The 13504-nt window shown below is 42.9% G+C and overlaps 3 protein-coding genes and 1 long non-coding RNA gene across 4 annotated transcripts; 1 reads left to right on the forward strand and 3 right to left on the reverse strand.

Annotated features, from left to right (window-relative positions):
* The first annotated feature begins 255 nt into the window (after positions 1–255).
* Positions 256–3941, forward strand: LOC127336909 (protein FAR1-RELATED SEQUENCE 5-like). The gene is made up of 3 exons (XM_051363777.2): positions 256–713; positions 1397–3042; positions 3260–3941. Exons 1-3 carry the CDS (start codon positions 489–491, stop codon positions 3939–3941), a joined length of 2553 nt encoding a protein of 850 aa, XP_051219737.2. The 5' UTR covers positions 256–488.
* An 803-nt stretch (positions 3942–4744) lies between these two features.
* LOC127336918 (ubiquitin-like-specific protease 1A) lies at positions 4745–6264 on the reverse strand. Its single transcript, XM_071825029.1, has 6 exons — positions 6161–6264; positions 5871–6060; positions 5679–5777; positions 5454–5588; positions 5272–5372; positions 4745–5144 (listed from the first exon to the last, which is right to left on the reverse strand). Exons 1-6 carry the CDS (start codon positions 6256–6258, stop codon positions 4946–4948), a joined length of 822 nt encoding a protein of 273 aa, XP_071681130.1. The 5' UTR covers positions 6259–6264; the 3' UTR covers positions 4745–4945.
* A 2176-nt stretch (positions 6265–8440) lies between these two features.
* Positions 8441–9407, reverse strand: LOC139834025 (uncharacterized). The gene is made up of 3 exons (XM_071824412.1): positions 8913–9407; positions 8640–8801; positions 8441–8527 (listed from the first exon to the last, which is right to left on the reverse strand). Exons 1-3 carry the CDS (start codon positions 9405–9407, stop codon positions 8441–8443), a joined length of 744 nt encoding a protein of 247 aa, XP_071680513.1.
* Positions 9408–9580: 173 nt separating this feature from the next.
* On the reverse strand, positions 9581–10598 carry LOC127322552 (uncharacterized). Its single transcript, XR_007864909.2, has 4 exons — positions 10296–10598; positions 10139–10198; positions 9949–10023; positions 9581–9614 (listed from the first exon to the last, which is right to left on the reverse strand). It is a non-coding gene; the product is annotated as an uncharacterized lncRNA (long non-coding RNA).
* Between the last annotated feature and the right edge of the window lie 2906 nt (positions 10599–13504).

Consider the following 13504-nt stretch of genomic DNA (forward strand, 5'->3'; position numbering starts at 1 on the left):
TCGGTGATTCGGCGTGCGGGCGGCAACATTGCGCCGGCCAAGTACGGCGCGTTTGCCACCACTGTCTCAAGGCCCGCGGCGAGAAGGCTTGATCACCTTCAGGGGGCGGCCGCCGGAAATATTTGGAGGGTGGACACGCCTTCAGGGGCATTCGCATTTGTAGTACTGTAGAAGCCAAATAAATAGTACTATATATAACCAAGGCGCGCGCTGAGCGTCCCCCGGGGGATCTAATTTCAGATCCCCCGGGTCGGTAGCCGTACGATCGAGCCTGTAACAGCCGTCGGATCGAGCGAACCGTTACCTTCTCCCGCTTTTGCTACCATGCATGCACTTGTAGCAAAAATTTCCCGTTTGTAGCAAACACAGAAATCCGCACGTCCTTCGGGCTAGGGAGAGGTTGGAGCTCCCGCGACGCCGCCGCGACGCCGCCGGCGGAGACGGCGCGCGACTGGCCGGCGACAAACAAAGCAGAGAAGGGCGCATCCATGGCGCACCTGCTGAGATCCGTCCTCTACCCAAACGGAGAACCTAGTCGTGCTGCACAGGTTGGATCGAGCTCCTCTTCAAATCCAGATCTCGGCCGTCGTTTTCCGACGGGATCCTCGAGCGGTGGCGCCGGAGTTCAGTCGGCGCAACCAAATCGAAGTACCTACAACAACCCTCCTGTGTATTTCACTCAAGACCCGGAGGTTGAAGAAGCTGCTCCATCGGTGAGTGTATTTCCGCGATTTTTTCGACTTTTATTGCTACTTTTGATTTGATTTCCTACTGCAATTATATGCTCCATCAGTGATTTGATTTGCAGCTCACTAAGGTTCTGCTACTTTTGATTTGATTTCCTACTACACTTTTATTGCTACATATACTACATATGGTTCTGCTACATGTGCCAACTGGGGTAGCTAACTGATTAAATTGATGTACTATGCAGTGTTATAGTTGGTACATCTGATAGTCTTGCTAGAAGATAATGCTAGTCTTGCTAGAAGATAGTGCTACATTTGATATTGCTACATCTGATAGTCTTGCTAGAAGACAGTGCTACATTTGATTTGATAGTGCTACATTTGATAATGATAGTGCTACATATGGTTCTGGTGCTGCTCCTGGATTGTTGATAGATTGTGCAGCAATTGCTAACAGCTACTGAAAAATATGGTGCTACACTTGCTACACATTGAATTAGAATTGCAAAATAAAAAATGTAGCAATATACAAACAAAAATTAAGTGTGCCATGATAAAAAACTTAGGCTACATTCTAGTATGCATGAATAATTTGATGCTACATGGTGTAGCAAAACTATTGTTAGCATAATACTGTGTTTCAGTTGACACTACATTTTAGACAAATTACTTGAACAAGTGAAGCTCAGGAATATGCATACATGCAGGTTTTTGTTGCTGACAGCATCTTGAGGGGTTTTGATCTGAACAATGCTGCACCAGAAACAAGTTCTGCACCAGAAAGCAGTGCTGCTGGAAAATTTGTACCAGGACCTCACAGTGGGCAAGCTGGTTCTGCTGCAAGTGTAGCTCAGGATTATGATGAAGAGATATTGTCCCAGCCTATGGTACCATATGTTGGCCTGACTTTTGATGACATAGAAGAAGCAAAAGAGGTGTACAATAATTATGCATACAAACTAGGTTTTGGTACACACATTGGCAATACAAAGTACAGCACAGCGCGACATGCTCCAAAAGGTACAATTCTGAGCAGAGTTTTCGAATGTGTTCATGCTGGCAAACCTTTTGACGGAACAGCTAAAACTGCTAGAAGCAATTCAGAAGGTTTTGTAGCAACAGATATGAGCAGCTTCAGTGCGCAGAAATCAAAAGGGAAACAAGCCAAGGAGCAGATGGATGTAAAAGACACAAGGCAGCGGAACATAGTGCTGCGACATGACTGCAAAGCTCACATGGTAGTTGGCATGCGTGCAGGAGTTTGGACAGTCACAGTTTTCAACGCAGAGCACACACACCCAATGGTGTCAATGGTCGGGAGAAGACGGTTCTACCGATCACACCGGAAGGTCCCAGAGGAAGATTTCCAGTTGCTGCAAACACTTCACAACCAGAACATATCTACATCAAAAATAATGGGAGCCCTAGCAGATGTCCGTGGTGGTGATGTGAGAGGGCTGCCATATGTCAAGAGGGATGTATCAAACATCCGCACAATGCTGCGAGAAGCTGTGACGCTGCGAGATGTCAGCCTGACAGTTGAGTACTTTGAGAGGAGAAAAGCTGAAAACCCAAATTTCTTCTATGCCACACAACTTGATGAAAATAATGCAGTCAGAGCACTGTTCTGGGTCGACGGAAGGACTAGATCGCTGTACCATAAGTATAAGGACTGTGTGTTCTTTGACACAACGTTCTGCACAAACCGGTATAATATGCCGTTTGCTCCTATAGTGGGAATCAATAACCACACACAAACAATTGTGTTGGGTTGTGCTCTGCTACCAGATGAATCAATTGAAACATTCAGATGGGTTTTTGAGCGTTGGATGATGGCAATGGATAACATGGCACCGGAAAACATAATGACTGACCAAGATAAAGCAATGGCAACAGCGATTAGCAAGGTGTTCCCTAACGCAACTCATAGATGCTGCTTTTATCATGTTTTGAGTCTTGCTAGGAAAAAGCTTGGGCCAAACTTGAGAGAAGGAAATCCATTTGCAGATGCATTCTACTCATGCATATATGGAACAGATACTCCCGAAGAATTTGAGTTATGTTGGCAGCATATGCTGCAAGTCTATGGAATGAATGGCAACACACACTTGGAAAACATGTGGGGGAGCAGAAAGACATGGGCACCAGTGTATTTTAGGCACAACTTCTTTCCATTCACAAGTACCACAGGACGCTCTGAAGGACTGAACTCTTACTTCAAGACCTTGGTGCGACCAGGTGAATCAGTATTCAATTTTGTGCAACAGTATGAATTATGCCAGAACCTCATGCTTGATAGAGAAGACAACTCAGGTTTCATAATGGAAACTACAACAGCTCCACTTTGGGGAAGGTGAGACCATTGCAGCAAGTTTTCAAAAATTTGTATTGTAGCATGTTAGTGAAGATAGCAAATACTTGTAGCAATTTATATCTATTGAGACCAATTGCAGCATCTTAGAAAAAATGTAGCAAGTTCTTAGTGTCCAGTAATTCACTGCAGTTTAAAAATACTATAGAAAATTGTTTAACATTTCCTAATTGTATTTGCTACAAACAAATTAATGCAGCTGGAGCATTGAAAAGCAAGCAGTGCTGTTCTACACAAGAGAAGTGTTTGACAGGTTCCAGAAGATGCTGCAAATGTCAACTGGATTTTATCCGCTTCGAACAGAGCTAGAAGAGTTGTGTTTTGATCTTGTCCCAAACCCCGGACTTGACGTCAGAACATACAGAGTACAAGTTGGGTTAGAGGAAGAAACATACACATGTGGCTGCAACCAATTTGAGATGTGTGGACTGATATGCCCTCATATCATAAGGGTGATAGTTCACATGAATGTACGAAGCATTCCAGAAAAGTACATGCTCCATCGCTGGTCAATGGCAGCAACAACACCTGTGCCTGATCCAGGATCAACTGGTGGCAAGTTTGGTGTTCCGGTGAACAACACTTTGAAGTACAACTCCCTTTGCAGAAAACTGAATAGTTTGGCAGCAGATTCCTGTATTGCTGATGACACATATGCAATAGTGTTAGACATGGTTGATGAGGCAAAGAAGGTTGTTGCTGCAATGCATAGAGCTAGAATAGCTGGGCAGCAAGGTCAGGGAGAAGAACATGGGGATGCTACAGATCCAAGATCATCAAATGTTCATCATGAACAGCAGCAACATGGTAGCAACCTAAACCAGCAGCAGCAAGAGCAGCCAGTAGCACACGAGACACCTTCAAACAAAGAATCTTCGTAACCCAACCAGAGTAAAGCCCAAAGGTCGTCCAAAAGAGAAGGAGCAAAGAAGGAAGCCACTAGTTGAGCTAAGGGATGAAGCTAATAAGAAGAGAAAGAAAAAAGCTGAGGAGCCAAAGGTTATGAAAGAGCCAAAACCAAAAAGACAATATAGAAAGAAGAAATGCCCATTTTGCAATGAAGAAGGACACACCTTGAAGGAATGCGAGTATATGGTACTTGCAAAGCAATTTAAAGATGCAAAAGACTCTCAACCGGAGAAGACAGTATAGATGACATAATTGAGTATATGATACTTGAATTCAGGAAACTTGTAACTACTATTTTTCCTATACGTCAACATGAAAAAAGTTCAATTTCAGTTGTACAATAGTTCACATGTGTAGCAGATATATTTGTGATACAAAAGTAATAATGGAAGTTGTTAAGTTGATGAGTAGCAGATACATTTGTGATTTATTTATTATTGTGTTACAATTCATGGTAATGCTGATGAGTAGCAGATGATTGTGGCAATAGTAGCAAACTTTCAAAATTAATGTAGCAAAAATAAATAAAAGGTGTAGCAGATGGTTGTGGCAATAGTAGCATAAGTGGGCAATAAAAGTAGCATAGGGAGGTTATTAATGTAGCTAAATGAGAAGATGCAATGGATCATCCAGATTTAACTGAAAAATGGACAGCATGTTGCCTGGAAAATGGACAGCTTGTTGCGAGGAATATTATCAAACTGTGGAACAGGTAGCAAAAAAGAACAATTATGATAGCGCAGAGTAATTGAACACAAAAAAACAATTTTCATAAAACACTTTAGTACAAAACAGATCCCAATGCAGTAGCTTATATCATTTAATCTCAGTACATGGAAAGCACCGTCTTGAGCGGTTACAAAAGGTGCGAGACAAACATCGAAACATGTTGTGGCCAACACTTTCAACTACATAGTTTATGAAGCTAGCAGTGCCACAAACGACACAACATTATAGGCTACTGTGCGAACTAAAACTAAGCAGGGTATTTCTTCCTTTTCATCAACTCATCTTCCATCAACTTTTCGACGGCATCCTGCCCATTGTCCCTGTTCTCAATGAGAGAAGCTGCTACAAGTCTCCTATGATCTGGGATAGCATTGTTATCAAACTGAGCCATCACTTTTGAGTCAAAGTTCTCCATGAAAAGTTGTACAAAGAACCCACAATCAAACCTGCATCAAAAAAGGTGTTGGTATAAGGATACTGAAGTTTGCACTAAAGTAGCAGCAGATATACAGTAATGTAGCATAGGGAAAACACTATTGTAGCAACATTAAAAGGTATAAAAAGCACACTTACAATGTTGTTTGCTGTGGGTGCTCAATGTCAGCTAGGGTGAAATCATCCAGATTGAATCTTGTTAAATTGCACTCAATGAGAAGCTTGTTGAAGTTTATGAACTACATAAACAAGATACAAAAAAGAAAATTAGGTTTGCTACAGATGTAAGATATTTAAACATGTAATAACCTAAAACTAACCAGATTGGTAGCAAATTGTTCCAGCAAGCTACCATCCTTTGCACTTCTCATTGAATCAAAAATGTGGAACTTCTTTAAACACAAGTTTATGCAGGGCACGGCCCAGTGATTGTTCTTCACAATTGGGAAGTACAACTACAAAAACAAAAAAGTCATTCGAAAAGATAACACAAGATGAAAATGCAGCAAAATAACAAATGTATGAATATATACATGAAAACATACAAGATCATCTTTTAATAGCTTGAACTTTGAGTTGAGAGTCTTGAACTCTTTCAAACAACCTTCTATCTCAAATGCTGCTGGATCGACAATCAACTTATCCTACATATGAAGGAAAAAATGGTGATACTAGAAACTAGTTACATGTTTAGCAAGGTAAAAAATACAGAGGGAGCATGATATGGTTTTGCTCACCACCATAAGCTGGGTAAAGGCAAACTTCTTCTTGGCCCTTGGATTATTGTCACCAATAATTTTTGCTTCACGGTTGAACTTCTCAATCCACACATTCATAACCTCACTGCTTAGGTAATGGCATGGCTTAAGAGAATCCAGGAAACTCTTGTATGAGCAATAGTAGCGTCCAATCCTCACAAACTCAGGACTGCAAATGCAGAAAAAAATAAAGTAGTTAGGGAAAACAAATTGAAAACACATCAGAAAATATAAAAAAACAGAGCAAACAAGATATAAGAAAAACTCACCAAGCACGGTCCTTTGGCTGCCTCTTAAGCTTACGACCATGACAAATAAACTTATCATAGATGTCACGTGTATCTTGAGAGACCTTAATCTTCTTCATCTTTGGAGGAGTCTTTGTCAAATTGCTTGGCCCTTTTGCCCTTTTATGCCTATTCTTCTTGTCATGTGTTTCAGGACCAGAAGAAGTTGAAATGTTCTTGGCTGAAGATGTCTCAACAACTGTGGCACCTACAAAGAAAAGAACAAAAAATGTTGTTAAGAACAAAAACAAAAATGGAAAAAGAAAAGAAGCGTTTTAATTGACTGCTACAAAACCTGTGGACTTTGGATGAACAGGAGTGACAGCTCAAGAATGACATCTACTGCAGCAGCAGGTATATCGGCAGCGAGAATAACATCAGGAATAGCAGCGGGGATATCAGCAGGGATAGCAGCGGGGATAGCAGCGGGGATATCGGCAGCGATAGCATCTGCAATGACAGCATCGGGAATAACAGCGGGGATATCAGCAGGGATAGCATCATCAGCAATGACAAAGAATGGGATATCGGGAGTATCAAGATCAAGATGGACAGCGGTGGGGATGTCATCGGGGATATCAGCAGGTACAGCAGCATGGACAGCGGTGGGGATATCAGCGGGTGTAGGAACAACAATCACTACAAAAAGAATAAAGGAAACAAATCAAACATGAGAAAATAAAGAGCAAAGTCTATGTTAAAGGTAGCAAAAAAAAAACAATGCTCAAAAACCCCAGGAGTAGCACCATTGATGTACTAAAGTAGCTACTAAAGTACCCTAATGTAGCAAATATAAAAGCACTAGTGTAGCACTATAAAAATGAAACCAAAAAGGAAGGAATGAAGCAGTGTATGTTAAGTAGCACCATTGATGTACTAAAGTAGCTACTAAAGTACAGTAATGTAGCAACTATATAAGCACTAGTGTGGTGCTATAAAAAATGAACAGAAATAAGGGTAAAAGGAAGTCTATGCTAAGTAGCACAAGTGATGTACTAAAGTAGCACATGAAGTACCCTAATGTTGCAACTATAAAGCACTAATGCAGCAGCACAAAAAATAGGTCACAAAAAGAATGAAAAGTAAAATAAAGCAAAATGGAAGAAAAACATATTTTGAGCACTAGGCAACTCACCAGCAGGACTCTCATGAGCAGAGCTCTCTGGAAGAGGCATCTTCGCAACACAACTCTGAGTAGGAGGGCTCTCAGCACTAGGAATCTCTGGAGCAGACATATTTTGAGCAGGCAACTTGGCAGCATTGCATGCAGCAGGAATCCCTACAAAGAGAGCCACCACCCGCATCGTGTACTAAAATAGTGATGTTATTAAAGTCCTCCCATTCAGGGGTGCCAGGCTCAAAAAGGTCAAAAGGGGGTGCATCAGGGGCCTTGGCAAGTGCAATTTCCCTACAACGCTTAGCAGCATCATCTAGGACCGGAGATCTCACAGGGCTATCAACAGATTGATGTTCACGAGCATCCTCGTATGGGAAAGAGGAGTCTCTAATAATAGCTGGCTGTGGAACATCCGGTGCAGCGCGGTGTGATGGAACATCATTATGTCTTGGTGCAAGCTCAAAATCACAATCTTCTGAGTAAGCCGTAGGAATATCATCATCATCATCATCTGCAGAACCATCCTCTTCTGGATCATCCACAGCAATATCAGCACCCTTAGACTCCTCCTCATCAACATCCTCATCACTAGAGTCCTCCTTGTCAGACTGCTCATCATCATCTGCAGAAACATCCTCTCCTAGATCAGTGTTTACATCTCCATGCATACTTTGGAATGTAACACTTGGACCTTCTTGTGTCTCATGATGCAAAGATCAACATCACAAAGGAGAGCAGCCATCCTTTGAGACTCGCATACGCTTGACACCAAAGAACATAATTCTTGTTTGCTATATCAAATTCAGCAGCAAACAAGCTCTTGTGTTTCTCATGCAAATGCTTATAACGGTCTGGAACCTGAAAAACATAATCATTTCAATGTAGCAAAATGATATATGAGCAGTTCATATTAAGTATTGTAGCAGGTCATATAAAGTATTGGAGCATAAAAACAGATACAAAATTTACAGCACCAAAATACAAAAAGATAATCTATAATTAGCAAGTACAGATCAGTAGCAACCAAAGTGAATGAAGGTAGCAAAGATGTAACACTAAAGTAGCAACAATAAAATAATATTGCAGCATGAACAATACCTCAAGTTCCTGGCTGCTAGGGAAAACAAGCCAATCATTTAATGAGGTCAAGGGTTCACTTCAAAGTTCAACAGAGCTCCCTCGGCACGTCCAGGTAGTACATTTGCATATGGTGTTTCACTTATATCGAGGAACTACACACATAACAAAAAAGAAAAGAACAAGGAAAAACATGATAAGAATCCTAATTGAAGCAAGTAAGGAAATAACAAAAAAAAACCATGGAAATGCAGGTTACTTCCTTACCGGTCTCCTACCAAAAACCTTGGTGTTGTGAAGAAACAACTTGGAAAGGTCACATTGAACTGCAAAAACAAAATCACTGCATTTGACATGACAAACTCTTGGCAGTGAATAGTCTATGACATGATTGCTGGGAGGAAACTGAAGATGGTCCAAATAGATTATCTGCAAAAATAAAATAAAGATAAAAACAAATAACACTACGTGAACAACCAAAACTTTGCTTGTAGAATTAAGTGCATGAAGTGAAACAAATTTGTCGGAATGAAAACATACACCAAGAGCAGCAAATGGGCCAGAGATCCAAAACTCAAACTTGGAATTCCCTTTCTTAAGAGAAGGAGTCTTCAACCTTTTCTTCTGCATCTTCTTAACCTCTTGCATCAACTGCTCCAGGATGTACTCATCCCAGGCATATTCATGGGTTCTAGATGGATGAAGCATGCTACCTAAGTAGTCCATACCAACATGATTGCTGCTCTTCGGATCAACAACAGTAGCCATACATAGGAGGTCCCAGGACCTAACTATAGTATCCTCATCAGTATCATCACAACCTTTCAGGACCTTGATGGTGGTAGGAATATCAGGTCTAGGATTAGAACCCCTGTAAACATCTCGAAGGGCACTTTGTTCAAACTTTTTGAGTTCAACAACTGGGGTTTGCCCTGAGCGTATACCAAACACCTTGGTAATCATATCTCTGGTGAAAACAATCCGCTTCTTCCCAACTACGAACTCACGGAGAGACGGTGTGATATGTCGCAACATAGTCTATGAGCTCATTCGGTATGTTGAATGGTGAAACATTTAGTAATGAACTAAAGGCACTCTTCTCGCTCAATAATAGCTCTTTTCTCAGGCTTCAACTCATCTGCAACACCACGTAGACGCTTCGCAAAGAAAACGGTCTTTCAAGTCCACTTAGCTTGATCCTCTCGCACTAGGCATAGGTTGCTTCCCAGCTTTTTTGGAAACCTGAAACAACAAAAAATGAACAAAAAACAAGTTGTATATCAAAAAACAAATGAAGCAAAAAAATGGAATAATGTAGCAATACACATACATTTAACAAAAAATGATGCACATGGACATGGACAGATATACATGGACATGGGCATGGAAATGCAAAGGTTTGGTACATGCTACCATAAACAACCAAATCAAATGCTGCAAATGGAACCATGAGCACACTATATATTGCTACATAAACAAAGGCAAACATAACTAACACATGAACATCTGCTGGTAGAATGAAAGGAACATCTGCAAAGGTTTGGTACAGCATGATATTTCAGTGGAAAAAACTCACATCCATCTGTAGCAAAAGTGGAAGATTCTCACTTCCACGTCTCCCAATAGATCAGGGCGCTCTCTACCTTCAATACTATGTCAGAAATGCCAGAAATAGGAAGGAAATCCCATTAGTGAGGGGGCGGGGACATGCTTCAGATCAGGGAGGAGGACATCCAGGAACAAGAGATGAGAGGGAAGCTACTCACCCGAACAGATCGGCAACGAAGAATAACACGACGCGGGGGAGGAGATCGGCGCCGATGAACCTACATAGCTAGGGGTTCAGAAATGGAGCGAATGGCGGGGATCGGGGTCTAGGGTTCCATGAGAGGAGCACGAGAGGAGCACGAGAGGACGACGAACCTCTACTACGAAGCTTGGCGCCGCCGTTCTCCGGTGGGCGGCGGAAATCGTCGCCAGCGGCGGTTGAATCTCCCAGAACCGCTCCCTAGCCGCCGCTCGCTTCCTCCGCCACCTCGCGCGAGAGCGTGATTAAGGGGCGCGGCGAGGCGCAGTAATGAGGTCGGGGGCGGCGCGGTCCGGAACGGCGCGGTCCGCGGACGGATAAGGTGGCGACGTGGCGGAAGGAGAACGGTTCGATTGAAAGGATCCAACGAGCGTCGAGTGGGAGGAAAAGAGAGCTGTTCCCCCGGGGGAACGTGAGCGTTTTCCTATAACCAATAGTGGTTGTCAACTTTCAAGAGCATCTCTGCCTCGATAAATGTCACTAAGCAACAGTCCAAAATCTCATCACACGTAGTATTTCTTAACTTATTTTTCACTTGATCCATTGCAAAAAATACTCTTCGAACATTCGATGTAGCCACCGGTAAAAGCAGTATCAATTTGAAAAATAGGTAAACCAAATTATCAACAAATGCTTTTTTTGTTACAATACGAAAAATAGAGAGCTCGAAAATTGATACATTTAAACTATCAGCTTTTCTCATATCATCAACAAACATTTTAAGCTGGAGTTCAAATATTATCAACTCCAGGCTTGATACGTCATTGGGGCAGGGCCGGCCCATAAGGCGGGGCAACGGGGCGACCGCCCTGGGCCCTTGGGACGAAGGGGCCCCGGTCCGGTAGTAGTCCAGCTCACCAGGCAACCATCGTTATTCCCCTAAAAAAATTGCTCATCTTCTCCACTTTTCTCCTCTGTAGCCGCGTGGTTGACTCGCCTCCTCCAGGCTCCCTCCGAATTCTTCAATCAGAACAGCGCCGCCGCCGCCTCAAATCCCACCCACGCCTTTCAAATTCTGAGGTTGCTAAATCGATCCAACTACCCATCAATGAAGAAACGGTGCTATTTGTATTGGCGCGCGCTGAGCGTCCCCCGGGGGATCTGATTTCAGATCCCCCGGATCGGCAGCTGTACGATGCAGCCTGTATCAGCCGTTGGATTTACGAAACGGTACCTTCTCCCGCTTTTGCTACCATGCATACAATTGTAGCAAAATCGTATCCGTTTGTAGCAAACACAGGAATCCGCACGTCCTTCGGGCTGGGGAGAGGTTGCAGCTCCCGCGACGCCGCCGCGACACCGCCGGCGGAGACGGCGCACGACTAGCCGGCGACAATCAAAGCAGAGCAGCACGCGTCGATGGCGCACCTGCTCAGATCCGTCCTCTACCCAAACGGAGAACCTAGTCGTGCTGCACAAGTAGGATCGAGCTCGTCGTCAAATCCAGATCTCGGCCGTCGTTTTCCGACGGGATCCTCGAGCGGTGGCGCCGGAGTTCCGTCGGCGCAACCAAATCGATGTACCTACAACAACCCTCCTGTGTATTTCACTCATGACCCGGAGATTGAAGAAGCTGCTCCATCGGTGAGTGTATTTCCGCGATAATTCCAGTTTTTTTGCTACTCTGATTTGATTTGCTACGGCACTTAGATGCTCCATTGGTTCTGCTACATATGCTACATATGGTTCTGCTACATATGCCAACTGGGGCAGCTAATTGATTGATTTTGATGGACTATGCAGTGTTATACTTGCTACATATAGTTTTGCTAAAAAAAGTGCTACATTTGATAATGCTAGTGATTTGTTCTGGTGCTGCTCCTGGATTGTTGATAGATTGTGCAGCAAATGCTAACAACTAATGAAAATATGGTGCTACTTTGAAATGTTGCTACAATTGCTACACAATGAATTAGAATTGCAAAATAAAAATGTAGCAATGTACAAACAAAATTTCAGTGCGCATGGTAAAATACTTATGCTACATCCTAGTATGCATGAATAAGTTGATGCTACATGGTATAGCAAAACTATTGTTAGCATAATACTGTGATTCAGTTGACACTACATTTTAGACAAATGACTTGAACAAGTGTAGCTCATGATTATGCATACATGCAGGGTTTTGTTGCTGACAGCATCTTGAGGGGTTTTGATCTGAACAAAGCTGCACCAGAAACAAGTTCTGCACCAGAAAGCAGTGCTGCTGGAAAATTTGCACCAGAAACAAGTTCTGCACCAGAAAGCAGTGCTGCTGGAAAATTTGTACCAGGACCTCACAGTGGGCAAGCTGGTTCTGCTGCAAGTGTAGCTCAGGATTATGATGAAGAGATATTGTCCCAGCCTATGGTACCATATGTTGGCCTGACTTTTGATGATATAGAAGAAGCAAAAGAGGTGTACAATAATTATGCATACAAACTAGGTTTTGGTACACACATTGGCAATACAAAGTACAGCACAGCGCGACATGCGCCAAAAGGTACAATTCTGAGCAGAGTTTTCGAATGTGTTCATGCTGGCAAACCTTTTGACGGAACAGCTAAAACTGTTAGAAGCAATTCAGAAGGTTTTGTAGCAACAGATATGAGCAGCTTCAGTGCGCAGAAATCAAAAGGGAAACAAGCCAAGGAGCAGATGGATGTAAAAGACACAAGGCAGTGGAACATAGTGCTGCGACATGACTGCAAAGCGCACATGGTAGTTGGCATGCGTGCAGGAGTTTGGACAGTCACAGTTTTCAACGCAGAGCACACACACCCAATGGTGTCAATGATCGGGAGAAGACGGTTCTACCGATCACACCGGAAGGTCCCAGAGGAAGATTTCCAGTTGCTGCAAACACTTCACAACCAGAACATATCTACATCAAAAATAATGGGAGCCCTAGCAGATGTCCGTGGTGGTGATGTGAGAGGGCTGCCATATGTCAAGAGGGATGTATCAAACATCCGCACAATGCTGCGAGAAGCTGTGACGCTGCGAGATGTCAGCCTGACAGTTGAGTACTTTGAGAGGAGAAAAGCTGAAACCCCAAATTTCTTCTATGCCACACAACTTGATGAAAATAATGCAGTAAGAGCACTGTTCTGGGTCGACGGAAGGACTAGATCGATGTACCATAAGTATAAGGACTGTGTGTTCTTTGACACAACGTTCTGCACAAACCGGTATAATATGCCGTTTGCTCCTATAGTGGGAATCAATAACCACACACAAACAATTGTGTTGGGCTGTGCTCTGCTACCAGATGAATCAATTGAAACATTCAGATGGGTTTTTGAGCGTTGGATGATGGCAATGGATAACATGGCACCGGAAAACA

This window comes from Lolium perenne, chromosome 1 (assembly GCF_019359855.2).
Source record: "Lolium perenne isolate Kyuss_39 chromosome 1, Kyuss_2.0, whole genome shotgun sequence".
Lineage (NCBI taxonomy): Eukaryota > Viridiplantae > Streptophyta > Magnoliopsida > Poales > Poaceae > Lolium > Lolium perenne.